Raw genomic sequence first — 19,471 nt, 5'->3', positions numbered from 1 at the left:
TTTGATATAAAAATGAATATAAAGTGAGCACTATACACTTTGTATTCTGTGTTGCAGTTGAAATATATTTGAAAATGTAGAAAACATCCAAAAATAATTTAAATAGATGGTATTCTATTGTTTAACAGAGCGATTAATCGCATTTAATTTTTTAATCATGTGATTAATTGTGATTAATTTTTTTAATTGCTTGACAGCCCTAAGTTCAACTAAATAGCTAAATTAGCCAAGTAATTTATTGAGCTCTCTGGGGTCTCTGCTTACATACACCTCTCTTCACACACAGCTTCAACAGAGCGAAATTGGCAATGTCTCCACTGACCTCCAATCAGCTGTCACTTGGTATTAGCCAAACCTACTTCTTTGTAGTCATGGAGATTTCAGGGACTACATCATAGAGATTCCCTCATGCATTTGAGGGGTAACAAGTAATTTTTGCCTGAATGATGTTCAGCTTTTGAATACCATGATGTTTGTGCTACTTGCTAGTACTAAGCAGATATCTTCACTACGCATATACAATCTTCTGATACTTGCCTTCAGGCCCCTTGAATATTCTAACTTGGTGGGAAATACTAATGGCAAGGTGATAGAATAGAATTCCATTGTGTAAATTTCATGCACAAAGCCAGGTGGCACAAATTAAAACGAAAACATGGAATGAACAAGCCAGATACCCATTTTGATCCTGACCATTTTGTTTGTTGTTTTGCTTTCTCCCAATTCTTTGTTTTTTTTGCCTTTCAGACTGTAAACTCTTTGGCAGGCGGCTGTCTCTTTCTACACAGGAATGTACAGTGCCTAGCCCATTTTGAGTAGTATAAATAATAATTATTGCAGTATATTGTCTTGATAAATACTAGTTTGTTTTCTGTTAGGTTCTTTTATTTATGGCTATATTTACCTCTAGATATTACTGACTATTGTAGGCAAGCTTGATATAGAAAAATCACGTAACTGACTGAATAATGTATTTCTCCTTCAAAACCTACATAAATCACGTCACAATACGAGGAATTAATAAATTTTTAAAACCTAATACAGATTTTGTTTTTTTTATACTATCAGGTGAACTTTCTGTGGAAGACAATCAGGACCCTTTCCTTGTTAGTATACATATAATCACAGACCCTGGTGAATCCAAAGTTCTCCAGCAAGCCATTGATAAACTGTTAGCATGGATCCATCCAGACCTCCAGTTGTTCCAGGTCTCAGAAAGACGGGTCTCGAGGAAGCACAGGAAGTCTGGTAAGGCTGCTGTTTCTCAGCCTGCCCTAGCAGTCATTCTGTTTTTGCAAGAGGAATATGGAGAAGAACCAATCTTACAGCTCCATGAAACCTTTCAGAGACCACCTTGGCATTACCACCATACAGAACGAGTGCATGGCAAGTTCCTCCCTTACATGCCATGTAGTCAGGACTTCTTCACTTTGGCCCATGGGACCCCTTTGTGGGCCATCCGACCAGTGCATTATGGGAGAGAAATTATCCGCTTTGCCATATACTGCAGGAATGAAAACTTTGTTGACATTATGAAACTGTACCAGTTAATCCTGAAAAGACCAGTGTGTCAGAAAAAGGCAGATTTTTGTGTCTTTCCTGTCTATTCTAACATGGATATAGACATTCAGTTCTCTTTAAAAAGACTCCCTAAGGGCCAGATTCCAACCCCTACAGAGTCAGCGGTGCTGGAATTCCGAGTAGAAGATGTTGGACAGCTTGTTCCTCTCTTGCCCAGTCCTTGTAGCCCAATCAGTGAAGGCAGGTGGCAAACAGAAGACCATGATGGGAATAAGATCCTTTTGCAGGTATTCTCTAACATCTCTATTTTTTTATGTGATGAAACAGAAATCTATTTGTTAATTTGTATAAGAATGCTAATTTGTCCCAGAACAGCAAATAAAGAGTGGGGCTTCCATAACAATATCCTGGTAGGCAGACCCAAGAAAATACTGCTAAAAAGAGAGCTTATAAAATGCTGTATGCGTGGAAAAATATAAAAATCAATACAGCTATAGGTGATACCATGATGTTCAGATATCCCTTAGCCCCATGTTCGGCAAAGAAGAGACTGAGATGAGCCAAGTGTAGAAATGGGAAAGATTGTGAACTGATAGCTAAAGGTGCATGTTTTTGCAGTTTTTATAAGAAACATGAGTACCCAGGTCACACACGTTTATAAAATAGCTATTAGTTACGAGCTTTTTATTAGCGGTAAACAGAATTTTTGATAGTACAAATTATTTTCTTACATATGTATTAAAACACTGCGTGACCAACTGCACCTCAATAGATGGCCCAAGAATCTTCTTGTTCTGCAAAATAGCTATCAGACCCAGAAAAAAGGAGAGAGAAGCAGAGAAGCAACCTGAGCTGTTTAGGAGACATGCTCCCTGCAGTCTGCCCTCTCAATCTTATCTCAAGCTGCATGTACTCATAGACAGATTCTATGGAGAGTTTGGTCAATAGGAGGGGAAAGGTTGTGAAAGGCACAGTACCCATACTGTATCTAAGGCTGCTCGGAGTCACTTCAACATATGCAAGTGAGTTAAATAGAATAACAAATAGCAAGCTTTCCAAAACTGCACTCTTCATCAAGATACATACAACAGCTTGAACAGAGGCATGTTGCTTCACAGTTACACATTGTGGCTTTTTGCTTAACAATGTGCCTCAAAGCCACTGCTTCGCTAAAGAGGTTTCCTGAGGCTTGCTTAACCTTTTATTCTTAAATACTTTGTGATTTATATTTCTGCTTAATAAAAATAGCCCACTCCCACTATTAATGCTCACTTTATTTTTAAAAATCCACAGGACAGATCATCCCCGAAATACACATGCTCTTAATGCTAATAGGGCTAAGCATGTGTGTCAAGGAAAGTTAGACCCTTACATTTAGAAGAATGTAATCATTCCGATTTTAAAGGGGGGAGGTTTACAGTGAATTTTCTTTGTGAAAGGTGCCCTTGCTACTGAAGTCCTCTGTCTACAGAACAGGCACCCCAGGTTTGATCCTTTTGCTTCGTGGAGCTCAGGATGCTGACAATTGTGGGAGGTTCTGCTTGAACTTGCTGAGCACCCATATCTCCTTCTGTCCTCCGCACGCTTCTGCAGAGTTGGGTGTGCGCAGACCATCTTGCAGATCCCACCTATGTAGAAGCTCTATCCCACTGGCAGCAACTGCACTGCCCCACATAGGTGCCTCAAGTCTGACTGCAGCTGAGAAGGCAATTCACGCTTCCTGACCATCCAGTCCTTGGCCTCTCTGCTGAGACTGCCACTAATTCTTTAGTTGTTGGACTGGTTTTTGTGACGTGGACTGGATAGGCACTAGGTTGGGATAACCAGTTTATTTCAAAATGGCCACGAACCACCTTGATGTGGTAGCCACTTGGGATCACCTTCACTTATTGCTTTTCTTCTATAGATTAAAGGGTCCATATCCTATTAGTAATCTCTTTTCAGAGTAGCAGCCGTGTTAGTCTGTATTCGCAAAAAGAAAAGGAGTACTAGTGGCACCTTAGAGGCTAACCAATTTATTTGAGCATAAGCTTTCGTGAGCTACAGCAATTCTCTCTGATTTCCAGTTTTTAATAGTGAATCTTCCAACTACAATAATTTACAGCACAATGACACTGAATGAAAAAAATTGTAATGTCTGTGTGTAGGGTACTGTATAGGGGTCTAAACATTCCATGGCTATTGCCACAGTAGCCGTATTAATTTTCACCTCTCATCAAAATGACATTTTAACATTTTTCAACTTGCATATAGGTTTGTGTTATTAATAACAAGAATATTTTGATTGCTAAAAACTGAGATTATCTACACATGCCAAAAGTATCACTTATACCCACCAATAATAAATTTATACTTCGGAGTAACAAGAAAGTACTTAATGTGACTGGGATTTTAATATACCTCAGCAATGTGACCTGTGTGTATCTTGTGGCATGCTTACAGGGGTTGGGACTCCTGCCAACCAGTAAGATTGCTCCATCCTCTTAACCCGTTCTGCATATGCAATTATCGGGGCCCTTAGATTAAGAGCAAGAAAAAAAACCTATTAATGGATGAGTCTGGCATTTGATATCCTTTGTTTGCAAACATAAAACCCCGCAAAAATGTTTTGTTGTGGCATCTTTGCTTTGTCTGCTTCCTCAAATTAACTCAGACAGCCTGATCTTATTCCAGCTGAAGTCAATGGTAGCTATGTTGTTGAATTAGCGTGAGCAAGATTGTCTATGATCAGTATTGGTTCTGTCATTATTTTCATATGTTGAATTTTTACAATGTATGTAGTAGTTCAGTAAATAACTGTCAAGCATTTCAGTGTAACTCCCAGAAGTAAATCTGTGAGTGCAGAGGTATTCCACCTATGTAAATGAAGGCATTCTGTGTGATCCTGATAAATATGTACAGTACAGAAAATTTAAATACACAAAGAATTAAGGTTACTGAGCTAAATGAATATCAACAAATAAGTTGTACTATATAAAAAGGGATCAGAAGCTTGTATATGACTATTTATTTGTTAATTCAGTGAAAGGTTTGCCTTTATCTATCTTGCCTGTGTTCAAAACCGGTATAGCTACAAACACTTTTTGAGACAAATAGCAGTATGCATTTCCATTTCCAAAGTCTGAGCAATTGCAATTAAAAGAACAAATAAAAAGGGAAAAGAGGGGAACAAACTAACTAGAAATCAAAGGAGGTGTAAAGGAAATAGAAAGTCAAGGGCAGCCCCCCAAAAAGGCGGAGAAATGCGACTTCTGCGGAACAAAACGAAAGGATGGCGATTTAAAGAAAAGCATGAGACATCTTAAATTAATGGTGCAGGTGGATAGAACAAATTTGATGAACAGTAAAAGGAAAGGAAGGCAAGGAGGAATTCTGACTGGAAGGACAAAAAGAATAGCTTTTACAAAGGTTTCCTTTAATTTCTTAGTGTGCTGAAAATTAGAGAAACAGGGTGGGTGAGGTCATATCTTTTATTGGACCAACTTCTGCTGGTAAAAAAGACAAGCTTTCAAGCTACGCGGGGCTCTTCTTGAGGTCTGGGAAAGTACTCAGAGCATCACAGCTAAGTACAAGGTGGAACAGATTGTTTAGCATAAATAGTTAACACATATTTCAAGCGACCATTCAAGGTGAAGTGTCCTGTTAACACTCCAGCACTTATAAGACAAAAAGGGAGATTGGTGGCTTATAGATTGTTGTACTAAGCCATAAATCCAGTGTCTTTAGATTTTTAGTATCTAGTAAAGTTATGAATTTAAGCTTCTAGCCTCATCTTTTGTGTAGGTTTCCTTTGAGGACAAGGACTGAGAGGTCATATATGGAGTGATCGTTTTGTGAAAAGTGTTCCCCCATGGGTGCTGTGGTATTTTTATCTTTTATCGTTTTTCTGTGTGGGTTCATTTGAGAGCATAGTGATTGTCTGGTTTCACCCACATAGTTTTTATTGGGGAATTTAGTGCACTGGATGAGGTACACCACATCTTTTGATAGGCATGTGTTGGACATGTTGCTGAAAATGGCAGACCGTTGACTTGATAAGACCTGTGTCTAGTTACAGATATAAGAACCTAACTTTTGCTTCGTATTTTTAAAAATCTTGTCCTCTTGGTGTTTCTCCCTCAAGATGTGCTTTGCCTTTTCTACCTTAGATGTTTGTGGGTTCTCTAGTATCAGTGATGGTTTTAATAGAAACACACAATCCTAAATTGAGGTCTTGGAAGCTAAGTAAAACAGGAAGTGATCTTTCAGCCATTCTGTCCTTCACCATGAGCGAGAGAGAGACAACCTCTTTTATATCTTTTTATTTAAAAAATTACCTTTAATAGCATATCAATATACTGAATGCCATTTTAAACATAACATACAGTCAGAAAAAGCCAGTGTAGATATATAATGTTACAAGATTCCTGTTGTGATGACTGGGACTACAAATTTACTGTAATTGTGAGCTCAGCTGTAAAAAGTGAGTGAAAGTTTATAAAATGTCACAATAAGCTATAACAACAAATGTTGATAGGGAAAGGTGCAAAAGGAAGACAGACAGATTGAATTAGTCCAAACAAAGAGGCCTACTAGTATAACTCAAGGATCATGCCTGGCAAACAAGAAAAGTGTAGGATCAAAAATCAGTGGATCAATATTGGTATGTTGGGAATTAGGCCTAATTAGTAAACAAAATAATGAGGGGATGGGCTATTCCATCACACACACACACACCCCACACTCCTTTTTGGGTTCTTAAAAAGAAAAGACTTCGGGGAGCAGGGGGGATTGCGGACGGATGTGGATGTTGGCTGACTGAAAGACAAGGAAGGAGTGAGCTTCACATCCTGGCTGCCACCCATGCCATCTCCTGGAACCCCAGGATCTATGATGACACTGTTCAGTCTTAGTTGCCCTGGTCCTGAGAGATGTCCTGACCAGACTGGGTCAGAGAGAGAGAAAGAGAGGGATCCTGATGATGTCACCTCCTCCACTGGCTCTGGCTAAATCCCAACCATCAACTGGGATGTGAGATTTTGTCATCCCTTCCCCGTGTGTGTGTCCTTTTCCTTCACTTGGTTCTCCTTCGTATCCCTCTCTTGTTTTCTTCTTGTCTAATAAGAGTCTGCCTTAGGCAGCCAAGACTGGATATTTTGCAACATTGATGAAACTGTGCCCAGAGAGGAAACTAAAAGCAATGTTCTAAGTAGCTTGGTGCTGGTACGAGTTCGCCAGGTCTCAGAGAAGCTAATAAGACTAAGTGCTATACCTGTGTTTTGCCATCAGTGAGGTTGCAAGTGAAAGTCAACCAGAGACAGAAGCTGCATTTTCTATATTTGCTATTCTTTTCTCTCCTCTTTTGTGTGTATTTGTCTTGTTTTGTCTTCTGGGAAACTGGATCAGACTTCAACAACAATAGTAATCACAGCTCCAGTTCATCTCAGCTCATTTCTTTCCCTCCCTCCTCCCCCCAAAAAAGGACAGTTATTACTATCTTTAATGCCATCTAAGAAACTGCCAAATGGGGGGGTTTCCTTCTAAAGACTCTCTCCAGCTAAAGGGAAAGAGAACAAGGGATGTTATCAAAATAAAAGCCTTACTTACTTTACATGTCAAATGCTGAACTGTTTCCTTCTTCTCTGTATCTTTAATCAAGGATTTAACAGATTTGTAATAATGTGTTTACCATGGTACTAAGCAGGTGGAGATCTCTGACAAGGTCATTTTAACACGTTTGACTCTTTGGGTCCATATATTCCATTGAAATTAATACAACAGCCCATCTAACAGAGTAAGATACTAATTGGTGTAAGGAAGGGTCAAAATCTGACCCTTAAATCTTTGTAGTCGGGATTGTCCCTTACTCTGTGTTTATACAGGGCCCTGGTCTCAGTTGAGGCCTCTAGGAACTACTGAAATAAAAATAATGACTAATAAGAGAATTTTTTTTTTTTAAGGTAGGAATTTCCTTTCTTCTGTCAACATGCAAAACGTTAACTAGCAGTCCTGGATTCTTCTCATCAGATGTATGAGGCCCTAATAATATAGCCTCTGTAGATCTCTGTAGCTTTCACCAAAAGTTGTTTCCTTCATTTCTGAATGTTTGACTGGTTATCCTCCAAAAATTCTGTTGAGATGTGGAGAGATTGTAATTTCCCATAGACTTTATGAAGATTTGTGAAGACTACAGTGAGCATGGGTAACAGACCAAGCATTAGGTTTTAAAAATATATATTTTTTTATTATAGAGCTAATCTGTTCAATCAACAGTTGTTTTCTGATGGGTATTCATGCAAAGGCTTAGATGGTGTGGACAGATATATCGTCCTCTCTATTTGGAATTTCAATCAAAATCAACCTTTTTGGTGTTCTAGAGGCTGTGCAAGTGGCATGTCAGTTTGTACACAGCATTTCTGTTCTGTCAGATGGCTGATCCTTTTCCAGTGTAGCTGGAGCTTTTGTTTCTAGCACAAGCAGCACAGATATACCAGACATTGCTTTGTCAGTCTGCAGTGAGGTAATGGGCATTGCAAAAAGCAAACTGTAAGGAGGCTGAAGGGGAAAAAAAAGAGTTAGTTGATGAGATTTTGCTTCTGAAGTCAGACAAAAGATTTGCCCCACATGGGGAATATAAAGGCATTATGCTAAAAAGAACATCTGAGATGTCCATGTCATTTACTTGAAAAGAGAAAAACACTGGTTTTTCTCTTTTCATCTCTCCAAGGTCAGAGTAGCAGAGGAAGATCAGTCTCTCTCGCTCATGTTTCATGGCTCATTATGGTCCATCACATTTTGAAAATGGGTTCCAATTCTTTTATTTTTTTTTAAATGTGATATACATTTAATTGGTAAAGGCAAAGAGGAACAGCAGACTGCCTAGCTCTCTGAATACAGTAGTTGGCTAGTAAGTAAAGGCATGGCATAGTGGCCTCAACACAGGACTGGGAGCCAATTTCCCCTGAGTTTTAATCCAGGCTAAAATATGGTTTTCCCTCTGTGATATCCAGCAAATCAGAGAATTTAGAGAGGGAAAAGTCCTATTCATTTTATCCACTCCAGCTCTCTACCAATAGAGGAGTATCCACTAATTCAGGGGTGGGCAAACTTTTTGGCCCAAGGCCCACATCGGGGTTGCAAAACAGTATGGAGGTCTGGGTAGGGAAGGCTGTGCCTCCGCAAACAGCCTGGTCCCCACCCTCTGTCTGGTCCTTCCCACTTCCCATCCCCTGACCACCTCCTCCCGGGACCCCCGTCCCTAACTGCCCCCCTGGGACCCCACTTCCTATCCAACCCTCCTGCCCCCTGACTGCCCTGACCCCATCCACACCTCTGCCCCCTAACAGGCCCCCTGGGACCCCTGACCCATCCAACCCCCCCCACTCCTTGTGCCCTGACTGCCCCCTCCTGGGACCCCCATTCCTAACTGCCCCCCCATCCCAACCCCCCCTGCTCCCTGACCCCCCACCCCCAATCCAACCTCCCTGCTCCCTGTTTCCTGACCGTCCCCTCCGAACCTCTGCCCCATCCAACTGCCCTCTGTCCCCTGACTGCCCCCCAGGACCTCCTGCCCCTTATCTACACAGCCCCAGCCCCTTTTTACCATGCAACTCAGAGCGGCAGGACAGGCTTACTGGAAAGTCTGGGAGGTAGCCGGGTGCAAGCCGTGCTGCCCGCGTGGCGGCATGGCTGCGGGGGAGGGGCACAGCAGGGGAGAGGCCGGGGTCGAGCTTCCTGGGCCAGGAGCTCAGGGGCCGGGCAGGACGGTCCCGCGGGCTGGATGTGACCTCTGGGCCATAGTTTGCCCACCTCTGCACTAATCTATATTTGCTAGAGTTTTCTCTGGTCTGGTATAAAATGTGCCAAGAGATGGAATTTCCACTACTTCACTTGGGAGATTATTATACAGTCTAATACATCTCACTGTTAGGATAGTTTCCCATGATATGGGATAAAGGGCTTCTGAAAGTGTTCCAGAAAATATTGCACTTGCCCATATAATTTAAGATGGTATTTGAAAATGTGACCCATAAACTATAGGTCATTACATTACAAATATTTTAACACAAAGAAACTGGTGCAGGGATATGGTAACTTGCCAAAGACTTGACAGTGCAAGAGTAGAATCCATATCTCCTTTGGATTTCCAGTCCTTTGCATTATCCATAAGACCAGCCTCTTTGTCAATGGTACATCTGTCCCCCAAAGCATTTTTTAGATTTTCTAGTACAAGTCATTTGACTTGATAACTGTATTTGTGATCTAATGTTTCAAAGGCCCTAGTCCAGGAATCCACAAATAAGAACTCTTAACACCTGCAGGGAAGCCCATTGAGTCTAGCTTCAGTTTTTACTGGTGCATATTTTGTCTAAATATTTATCAACTATTTATTTTTTAATTACTTCAGCTGTATGGCAAACAGATGGATTATCTCACAGTAGAACAATTCTGCAGAAAAATCTGAATCATTAGTGAGTGTAAACTGTATTCATATACTTGACAACAATATAACAAAATAATTTCCTGCACAAACACACAAAGTAATGGGATAATTTGTTTGTGTCCTTGAAAATGAAATACTGCATTCTGTAGGCTACCCAGAAATTTCTTCAAATACAAATTGATGCAGAAATTTCTAAAATAACTTATCTTGCCTTCTGCATAAGTAAAAATAATATAGCTTGGAAACATAGCTCCAAATTCATCTCTGGTAAAACTTCATTGACTACCATTCAGTTTGACCCATTCTGTTTGACTCTCTTGAAATCATGATCCCTTATCTATTAATTAAACTGGTACAATACTGTAGTTAATTTTATTCAAAGATTCAGTTAGTTCTATATGGCATTAAGAAGAACAGCTTATTACATTATGAAAAGATGTATTATGAATTACCATAGCTTCATGTGTTAGTGTATTCATCCACAATACATAAGTGAACTCAACAGGGTTTATGTCCCATAACGTACCCTTGGCATGGACAGTTACAAATGAGCGAACAATTTTTTGCAGATGTGAAAGTACCTTGTTCTCTCTAAAATCAATGTAATGGATAATGAAAGATTTAAACACAATAGCACATCTTTGCCACTAAGACCATGGGGGCGTGCACTAGTGAGAAATGAGCAACAACAATGCTTGGACGTTGTCTAGGCATTAAAGTAACAGTAGGTTGCTATCTGCACTAAATTCCAGTTGTTACCATCTTAAAATTCTTAAAATTTATCGAGTAATAACATCATTTAAAATATAAATAATGAAGTCATTTGCTGAATAAGTCAGCAAGCTGTCAAGTAATGGATGTGGAAACTTGAGAGGTGAGATACTTTCTCAGTTCTGATACACTGTCTCTGTGGTACAGTATTTGAACCATGCCATGTTAAGTCATGAGGTGGAGGACAAAATATAAGGTATTGGCTTATTTAGGCCTAATTCTAACTTTGGATGTGTGTGAAGCTCCTGCTGCAGTCTGTGGGAATTGCATGAAAGCATATCTGGGGGCAAAAATTGGTATTTGCATCATGTGAGAAATTCCAGTAAAACTGTCAAAAGGAGTGATTTAAATACAAACTGTTGAAGCCACATTGAAATAACTAATATGAGGAGAAGGATCCAGGAAGTCATTAACCACTCAAAAAAGGTTTGCTAGGAGTAGGGGGGTTGGGCGGGGGAGGGGAAGGGTCCCTTGCTCAGACAATAGATCTTGGAGATAGGGCAATGTTAAAAGAGAAGAAGGGTGACGTGAGTGTTTTTCAAAGAGTGGGTTTTGACTGACACTAAGAATTGGAGTGTTTCAGGGTAATGATATAAGGGCAAGGCTATAGGTGACAGTGGTGGCATTGGTGCCCTTCTATCATAAGAATTGAGGTTGGAAGGCTGGGGAGAAAGGGCTGTTGATGGCCCTGAAGTTCTTCTTCGAGTGATGGTCCCTATTGTATTCCACCGAGGGGATTCAAAATCTGTGCTTTCTGCTCTCGCTTGTTTTCCATCAGTGATGAGCACCAGTGCTGTTTGTACTGTTTGGGGAAATCCCACATCATGTCTGGGTGCAGTATCTTCCTCTCCTTCCCTGTCCATACATGGGAAAGCTGAGCTCTTTGCCTCAAAAATCACCTCATGGAGGCTGCAATGGGGCCAAAATTGGATCCTGGCCAGGAAATCCCCTCTGTCCATCAGCCTGAGCAACCTAAGAGCGCTCCCCCTACCATGGAACCTCCATCTGGTTCTGCAAGTACCAGTCCTACAGACCCAATGCAGGGACCTAGCCATGAGTCATGGAAGCATGCGCGTAAACATGGCCGAAAGTCTTCTTCCAAGTCCAAGAAGGATGTTGCCCTGTCAACAAGTTCCGGCCATGGAGGAACGAGTCGTTCCAAGGCTCACAAGAGTAGGCAGGAAGCACAGATTTTGAATCTCCTCAGTGGAATACAGATAGGGATCACGCATCTCAAAGAACCTCCAGTTACAGCTAAGTAACCTGCCCTTTTCATTCCTACAAAATATAAGGTAGGGGATGAGTTGGATCAGCGAGAAGTGGAAGGGGTGGTGAGTTTCAGAGAAAAAGAGGGAGAATGAGATTTCTGGGTTTATGGCAGCGGTCAAAATCAAAAGGAAGAATGTAGCAAACTTCTCACCATCCTTAGTGAAGAAATGAATGGAGAAAGAACTATTCATCTTCAACTTCCTTTACTAAAAGAAGAAATGCTGGAAGTAGAGTATGAATGAAGTTGCATAATAATCTATATTAGTTAAAAAGTCCATGCTTGTTAAACTTGTAGAATACCAATAAACAGTTTCTCTTTGGGTTTTACATAAAAGCTTAAATAAATAAATCAATATATTAAAATTCAGAATGAGAAAAACTTGGGGATTTTGTGATTAAAAAGGAAAACCTGGTGAGCTGGACTAACTAGCTCTTCTCACCCATTCAATTGTGCCCTGAGCTTCAACACACAAACTCCAGAGACTTTTTATGTCAATTTCCTATAGTTTTGTTTTTTCACATACTATCTAAGTGTGTAATCAATCAATGCAGGATTTACTGAATGTCAGATGAGACATAAAAAACAAGTAAAGAGCCAGGTTGTTTTAAATTGGAATAAAATTAGATGCCTTTCAAAAGGGTCTTTCTGAGCTCAGCGTTTTGAAATCTCATATAGAATACTATAGTTCTTAAAAATCTTACATAGAGAATTCTCAGAGCACATCTGAAAATTTTGCTACAGTCCTAGAGTCTTAAAATGTCACCTGTCTTCCAGGAGATGTGTGTCTTTCTCAGGATCTCACTATTGTTTCATGGAGTTCACCCTGTGAGGCAGGACAGTTTTAAGGCTCCAGGCTTCACTTTTGTTTTCCTCCAAGGACCCTTATATAAATATTTGGATTTTGGCACAGTGCTTTCTCTTTATTATTAAAGTGAAATATTTACTGTGAGTGTACTGAGTGACAGTCTGCTTTATAGTTACATGCAGTAACAGTTCAACAATGAAGACTTACAGTTGTAAAATTGCCAAGTCTGTGTTAATGTGGTCTTTCCTCTTTTCTCTCCTCCCCCTCCCCCCGCAGCAGGCACGTATTTGGTATAGGAATTCTGCTAAGCGGAACAAGCTTCATTTCCCATCTTCAAGGGATTCCTGTTTCACGTCTTCACCAAGCTACATTCCTCACAGTCACAGACCTGCCCCTGATCAAATTAGTGAGCATCTGAAGTCAGCTGGTCAAATCAAGCTGCATCGGGCAAATGGCCTTGGTCAGTACCTTGGTGTCTCCCAGCAGGACTTGAGAAATGGTGACCGAGGAGACTTCACCCGAAGATCCAGTAGTGCCTCCAGCATTTCATGGTCATTTCAGCGAAGCAAGTCTCTGTTCTGCTTGCCCACAACAAGCTCCTCCCCAGGCTCTGACTCCTTTCACTTTAGTGAACCATTCCAGATTTTAAATACGGGGTCACCTGTGAACAGGTTAAAAACATGGAGATGCAGCCCCAAGCTTAACATTGAGGACTTGGAGGGTTCACAGGAGACTGATGTCGACACAGGGATGAAGCTGTCCTTTTCAGATCTGTCCGTGGTCTCAGCCTACTCTACCTTTAATGGATTTTGCAGTGATTTGGAAGCTTCTCTTCCCTCACAAAGGCAAAGTGTCAGTAGATCTAAACGGGTTGACTCCAGGAGAAGGCCATTGTCAGCCATGTGCAGTACTGTTGAGCTCCCTAGTAGTTCACTTCCGTCTCTCTCGGAGTGGTCTTCCAGTTCTTTCTTGTCATCTTCAGCATCCCCCTTAGCATCTCACTGCCAACTCAGACAGTCACCAAGAGCAAACCCTTGTTCTCTGAATGCTAGGAAGACACCTGGCAGCATTCAGCCAGGCTCTTCAACCAACGAGGAGGAATTCTACATCTGAGCTTTCTCCATGCTGAACCTTTTAATGTAAATTTGTACATATGTGAATTATAGTAGTGCATTTCCACTATCTGAGCCATCTGGGTTGGCAGGTTCCTTGCTCCTTCTTGAGGGGAAGGTGTTACACCATTGTGTGCTAAATGTTGTAAAAGGTTCCCCCACACCATTGTAATGGGTGCCTCATAAATGTTTATTATAATATCAGGTGAGATTGTGTCCACTGGATTCATGTGGAGAGGATCCTCGATGTGTAGATCTGTCTATAGCTGTGCGGATAGGGGGTTTGTGCTCCGTGTCCTTTAGCTCTGGCGAAAGGGGTTTGGGAGACTGACCATTAGCATGTAGAGCAGGAAGTGCCTAGGGATGCACATGGTAACCCACCTTCCCCTGACAAGTAGCTGTAAAGATACTGAAAGGAAAATACAACCTCAAGCTGCACTAACTTTTCTGAGAAGCTCTCTCGACGCTGGCAAACCCTTCCCCACCTCCTTTATGAGGTTCCAGAGGCAGGTATGAAAAGGGCAGACCCTAGTAGCATGGCTCCAGTGGAGCCAGACAAGGAGGCTGAGGGCCCCAGAACCAGTGTAGAGGCACAGGCCTCCAGCTGATCTTTGAGAATCTGCAGATTTGGGGAGAGAATGTCTTGTTTGTTTCATGTGGAAGAAGGAACCCGCACCACATCCCCAATCTGCGGGACTGGTTTGGGGAAAATGCCATGAGGGGACCAGCTTTTCTCCCCACCTCATACGGGAAGGGAGCAGGGTGACCCACTGTTAGAAATGCACTGCAGGCTCCCTATTTTTAGGGGTTTGTTATTTTGGTTGTAAAAAATTCACCTCGTACATAAACTTAATATTGGTGGTCGCAGCCCAATTTCTTTGTAAAACAAATTTCTTGCCAAACTTTCATCAGAATTTTTAATTTATCTGAAGGGAAAAACATGTAGAATTGTACCTTTTATCAAGTTACATTTTTGGCAAGTTGTTACAGTGGCAAGCTGTCCTGGTATTTGGTATTTTGGAAAAATGTTTAAATGGAGAAGCCATTAGTCTGAGAAATGGCTAAGTACCTTTATGAGGATTTCTACCATCTATTTCAAACTGTTCTGACAATATATCTCTGTGTTAAACAGTACTGACGCTGACTGCTGCTCTGGTCTAGGCACTAAGAACATTACCTGGTTTAAAGTAGTGTATACAAATCTGTATTTAATCAATAGACAGGTACAGTTGCGGAAGATCCACTCTGATCAGTCAGTAATAAGCCAAGGGAGGAAAAATGATCTTGTGTGTATTACTCAGCAGCCTTACTCACAACAATACTATTCATTTTAAAACAGCCTAAATAAATAGTTACATAAGAGAGTGGAACAGCTCCAAAAACCTCCATTCTAACCCCCAACTAAATATACAGTTTATACCATTTCACAAACCATCCTTAAAAAACATGAAGTCTGGAAGAAATAAATATAAAATCATTCTGTTTAAACACCATTAAAGTTGTAACCCAAATCCACAAAAGGCAGGAAATTGACAGTAAAGGCTTGCAGGAATTGGCAGTCAATTCACTGGCCCTCCTGTATGCTGTTCAGAATTTTTTGCTTTTTTTTTTCCTCACTGTGATAGAGAATGGTGCATCTGCTTCATCTATGAGTTTCCTGCCTGTTGTCAGCTACTGAGACAACATGAACTGCGTGGAAACCTTGTCTTCCTTATTAACTATAAAAATTGGATTGTATTTCAGATCTGGACACCCAGCTGAATATTAGCACTTTCCCCACCACTACCACCCAGAGCTGTTTGGGTTCACTCCAACTTTTGATAAACAATCCTGTCTAGAGATGCTTGGAAGCAGAAGCAGCATGAATGAGGGATTTAACATGGTGTTTGAATGTTTACCAACTATCGGCCTGCTCCAAAGTCCATCAAAGTCAGTGGGAGTCTTGGGGTGTAGGTGAGACTTTAGGGTATGTCTAAAAAACCTGCAGCAGCAAGTCTGAGGCTGGGTCGGCTGACTTGGGCTTGTGGGGCTCGGGCTGTGGAGCTAAAAATGGCAGTGTAAACATTCAGACTTCAGCTGGAGCCCAGGCTCTGAGACCTTTCTCCTTTGCAGGGTCTGAGAACTCTTAGAGCACAGTAGGCCTGATTCTCCACTGTCATGGGCTATAAGTAATTATTTACAGCTGGGCAAAATATGTGTAGAACACCACCAGATCAGAATGGTAGCATTTTGCACTCACTTGGCAAATGACTATGCAAGGTGCAAGGCAGTGAAGAATCAGGCCCAAAAGGTTTAGACCGGGGTGGTCAAACTAAGGCCCGCAGTCCGGATCTGGCTCGCGAGCCATTTTAAGCTGGCCTGCGAGCTCCCACTGGGACTTACCCCACTCCAGCTGGGGTGCTGGGTTGGGGGCCGCTCCACACGGCTCCCGGAAGCTGCAGCATGGCCCCACTCCAGCTCCTAAGTGCTCCAATGGGAGCTGCAGGGGTGGTGCCTGCAGATGGGGCAGCATGCAGAGCCGCCTGGCCGCGCCTCCGTGTTGGAACCAGAGAAGGGCCACTCAGAGCCTGCACCCCGAGCTTCTCCCTATGCCCCAGCCCTGATGCCCCTCCTGCCCTCCAAATCCCTCAGTCCCAGCCCAGAGCACCCTCCTACACCCCAAACTCCTCATCCACAACCCCACCCCAGAGCCTGCACCGCCAACCAGAGCCCGCACCCCAACCCCAATTTTGTGAGCATTCATGGGCCGCCATACGACTTCTATTCCCCAATGTGGCCCTCAGGCCAAAAAGTTTTCCCACCCCTGGTTTAGACTAATGGCACAATATTCTTCTCTAAAATTTGTGGTGGCACAAAGATAAATGATGAAATAACATTATGAAGCCATTTTACCAACATTAGCCACTTTCAGATATGACAATAAACAGGAAAGAATTGGCTCAACCTTGTCAAAAAATGTGTTTTATCATTCATTGTTGGCGAAAAAGCATATTCGCAATATTTATAATACTTATAAAAAGTCGTAAGAACAGGGAATCAAAAGATCTTCAGAGAACTGACTTCAGGTGACATGTCTATTTGTTCCTGGAACCATGTCAGTATTCAGACTCCTGACGGAAGCTGGCTTGTTCTGCTACTGGAGAGAAGACTTGGATATATCTGTCAACCAACTGTGTGCCTTATGACTGGACTTCAGCGTAGCTAAAAGCAATAGCCTGGCTTCATCAGAAATACTGATGATGTTGAAAGGCTGCAAATTAGCACAAGATAGCAAATTACCAAGTAGCAACTAATATGGTGTAAATATACAGGAATGGGAACATCTAAACTCCAGACTGTATCACGTAAACCAATATAGGAAGGAAGCCAAATAAATTTCAACAGACTCAGAAGAGAGAATTTATATTGTCTCAGATGGTTCTGTTCTTCCAAGTACTTCTACACTGTTTACTGATATTTAACTAGAAAATAATGTTCTATTTTTTTAAGTTCTGTATGAATAATTCATGGGGTGTGTAACAAAATTTTGGAATCACAGAATGCTCCACTGAGAGGAAACGGAATAATAATATTGTACTGGAACCTTTTATGTCATAATAATAAAAGCCAGCTTTTGAAGAGTGTTTCAATTAAAATAAGTGTCATTAGTTCCCTTTTCTATAATTTAAAAGGGAGTTGAACTTATCCAGATGACTGGAGATGCACAAGATTCGTGCTATGGCATTTTGCTTATGTATCATATCACTGTTGTTATGTTATGAACATTGCAGATTTCCCCTTAACTACTTCTCTTCTCCCATGCCAGCATGTGTTGCTTTTATCAAATAAAATAGTCAGAAAGTTAATTGTATTTAAACTTCTGTGTGTTCATTTATTAAACACAGTGGAGTCATATTGGTCACTTTAGCAAGGCCTGCCTCAGATTTCAAAAGATCACTGTATCAGACATAAGCACATCACTTCTGGGCAATGTTGATCAATAGAGCAAATATAAAATAAACACAGCCTTAAATACAAGAGATGTCTCTTATTTTAGACTCAGATTTACCTCTACAAACAGGTCTTATTTCTCTTTTCTTATTGCAAATTATCTATCCCAGTAAAGCTAAATGACTAACACAGGTTATGAAAAATTTTACATATATGAATCCCGCTTCAGTTTGTCTCCTGTATTAGAATCATAGAAATGTAGCGCTGGAAGGGACCTTGGGAGGTCATCTAGTCCAGCTCCCTATGTTGAGACAGGCCCAAGTAAACCTAGATCATCCCTGACAGGTGTTTGTCTAACCTGTTCTGAAAAACCCCCAATGATGGGGATTCCACAAACTCCCTTACAAGCCTATTCCAGTGCTTACCTATCCTTACAGTTAGAATTTTTTCCTATCTAAACTAAATCGCACTTTCTGTAAATTAACCCCATTATTTCTTGTCCTGCTTTCAGTGGATTTGGAGAATAATTGATCACTGTCCCCTTTATAACAGCCATTAACATATTTGCAGACTACAGTGGTTCGCCCCCCCACCCCCCCCAGTTTCTTTTCTCAAGACTGAGCATGCCCAGGTTCATAGAATATGAATCACAGAATATCAGGGTTGGAAGGGACCTCAGGAGGTCATCTAGTCCAACCCAAAGGTTTTTTTAACTTTTCCTCATAGGTCAGGTTTTCTAAATATTTTTTTCATTTTTGTCGCTCTCTTCTGAATGCTCACCAGTTTGTCCTAAAGTGTGGTGTCCAGAACTGGACACAATACCTTAGCTGAGGCCTAACCATGGCTGAGTAGGGCAGGACAATTACCTGCCATGTCTTACATATGACACTCCTGTTAATGCACACCAGAGTGATATTAGCCTTTTTTTTTGCAGCTGCATCACATTGTTCACTCATATTCAGTTTGTGCGCCACCATAACTCCCTGAGCCTTTCCAGCAGTACTACCACCTAGGCAGTTATTCCACATTTTGTAGCTACGTGTTCGATTTTTCCTTCCTAAGTGTAGTACTTTGCACTTGTCTATATTGAATTTCATCTTATTGTTTTCAGACCAATTCTCAAATTTAGCAAAGTCATTGTAAATTCTAACTCTGTCTGCAAGAGTGCTTGTAGCTCCTCTGAGCTTGATGTTATCTGCAGATTTTATAAGCATAATCTCTACACCATTGTCTAGCTCATTAGTACTATTCAATATTTTCATTAGACCTAGAGTGACCAGACTGCAAATGTGAAAAATCGGGACGGGGGTGGAGGGGTAATAGGAGCCTATATAAGAAAAAGACTCAAGAATCGGGACTGTCCCTATAAAATTGGGACATCTGGTCACCTTAACTGGCCCTAGAATAGACGCCCTGCAGGCCCCACACTAGATGCATACCTCCAGTTTTCAGAGTAACAGCCGTGTTAGTCTGTATTCGCAAAAAGAAAAGGAGTACTTGTGGCACCTTAGAGACTAACCAATTTATTTGAGCATGAGCTTTCGTGAGCTCCAGTTTGACAATGAACCATTCATAAAACTACTCTTTCAGTACAGTCTTTCAGCTGGTTTTGCACCCACTTTACAGTAATTTCAGCTAAT

The 19,471-nt window shown here is 41.3% G+C and overlaps 1 protein-coding gene across 2 annotated transcripts in view; it reads left to right on the top strand.

Moving 5' to 3' along the window:
* Positions 1 to 17,746, top strand: part of FAM124A (family with sequence similarity 124 member A) — a 69,795-nt gene extending 52,049 nt beyond the window's left edge. For both annotated transcript variants that reach the window (XM_073343273.2, XM_073343264.2), the window contains 2 exons: positions 1,069 to 1,808; positions 13,066 to 17,746. In XM_073343273.2, the coding sequence (XP_073199374.1) occupies positions 1,069 to 1,808; positions 13,066 to 13,902 (1,577 nt within the window). In that variant the 3' untranslated portion in view covers positions 13,903 to 17,746. The remainder of the gene's footprint in view (positions 1 to 1,068; positions 1,809 to 13,065) is intronic.
* Positions 17,747 to 19,471: the final 1,725 nt, after the last annotated feature.

Source organism: Lepidochelys kempii, chromosome 1 (assembly GCF_965140285.1).
Source record: "Lepidochelys kempii isolate rLepKem1 chromosome 1, rLepKem1.hap1, whole genome shotgun sequence".
Classification (NCBI taxonomy): Eukaryota; Metazoa; Chordata; order Testudines; family Cheloniidae; genus Lepidochelys; species Lepidochelys kempii.
The sequence above is the reverse complement of the archived record's forward strand: the minus strand, read 5'-3'. Positions and strand labels throughout refer to the sequence as shown.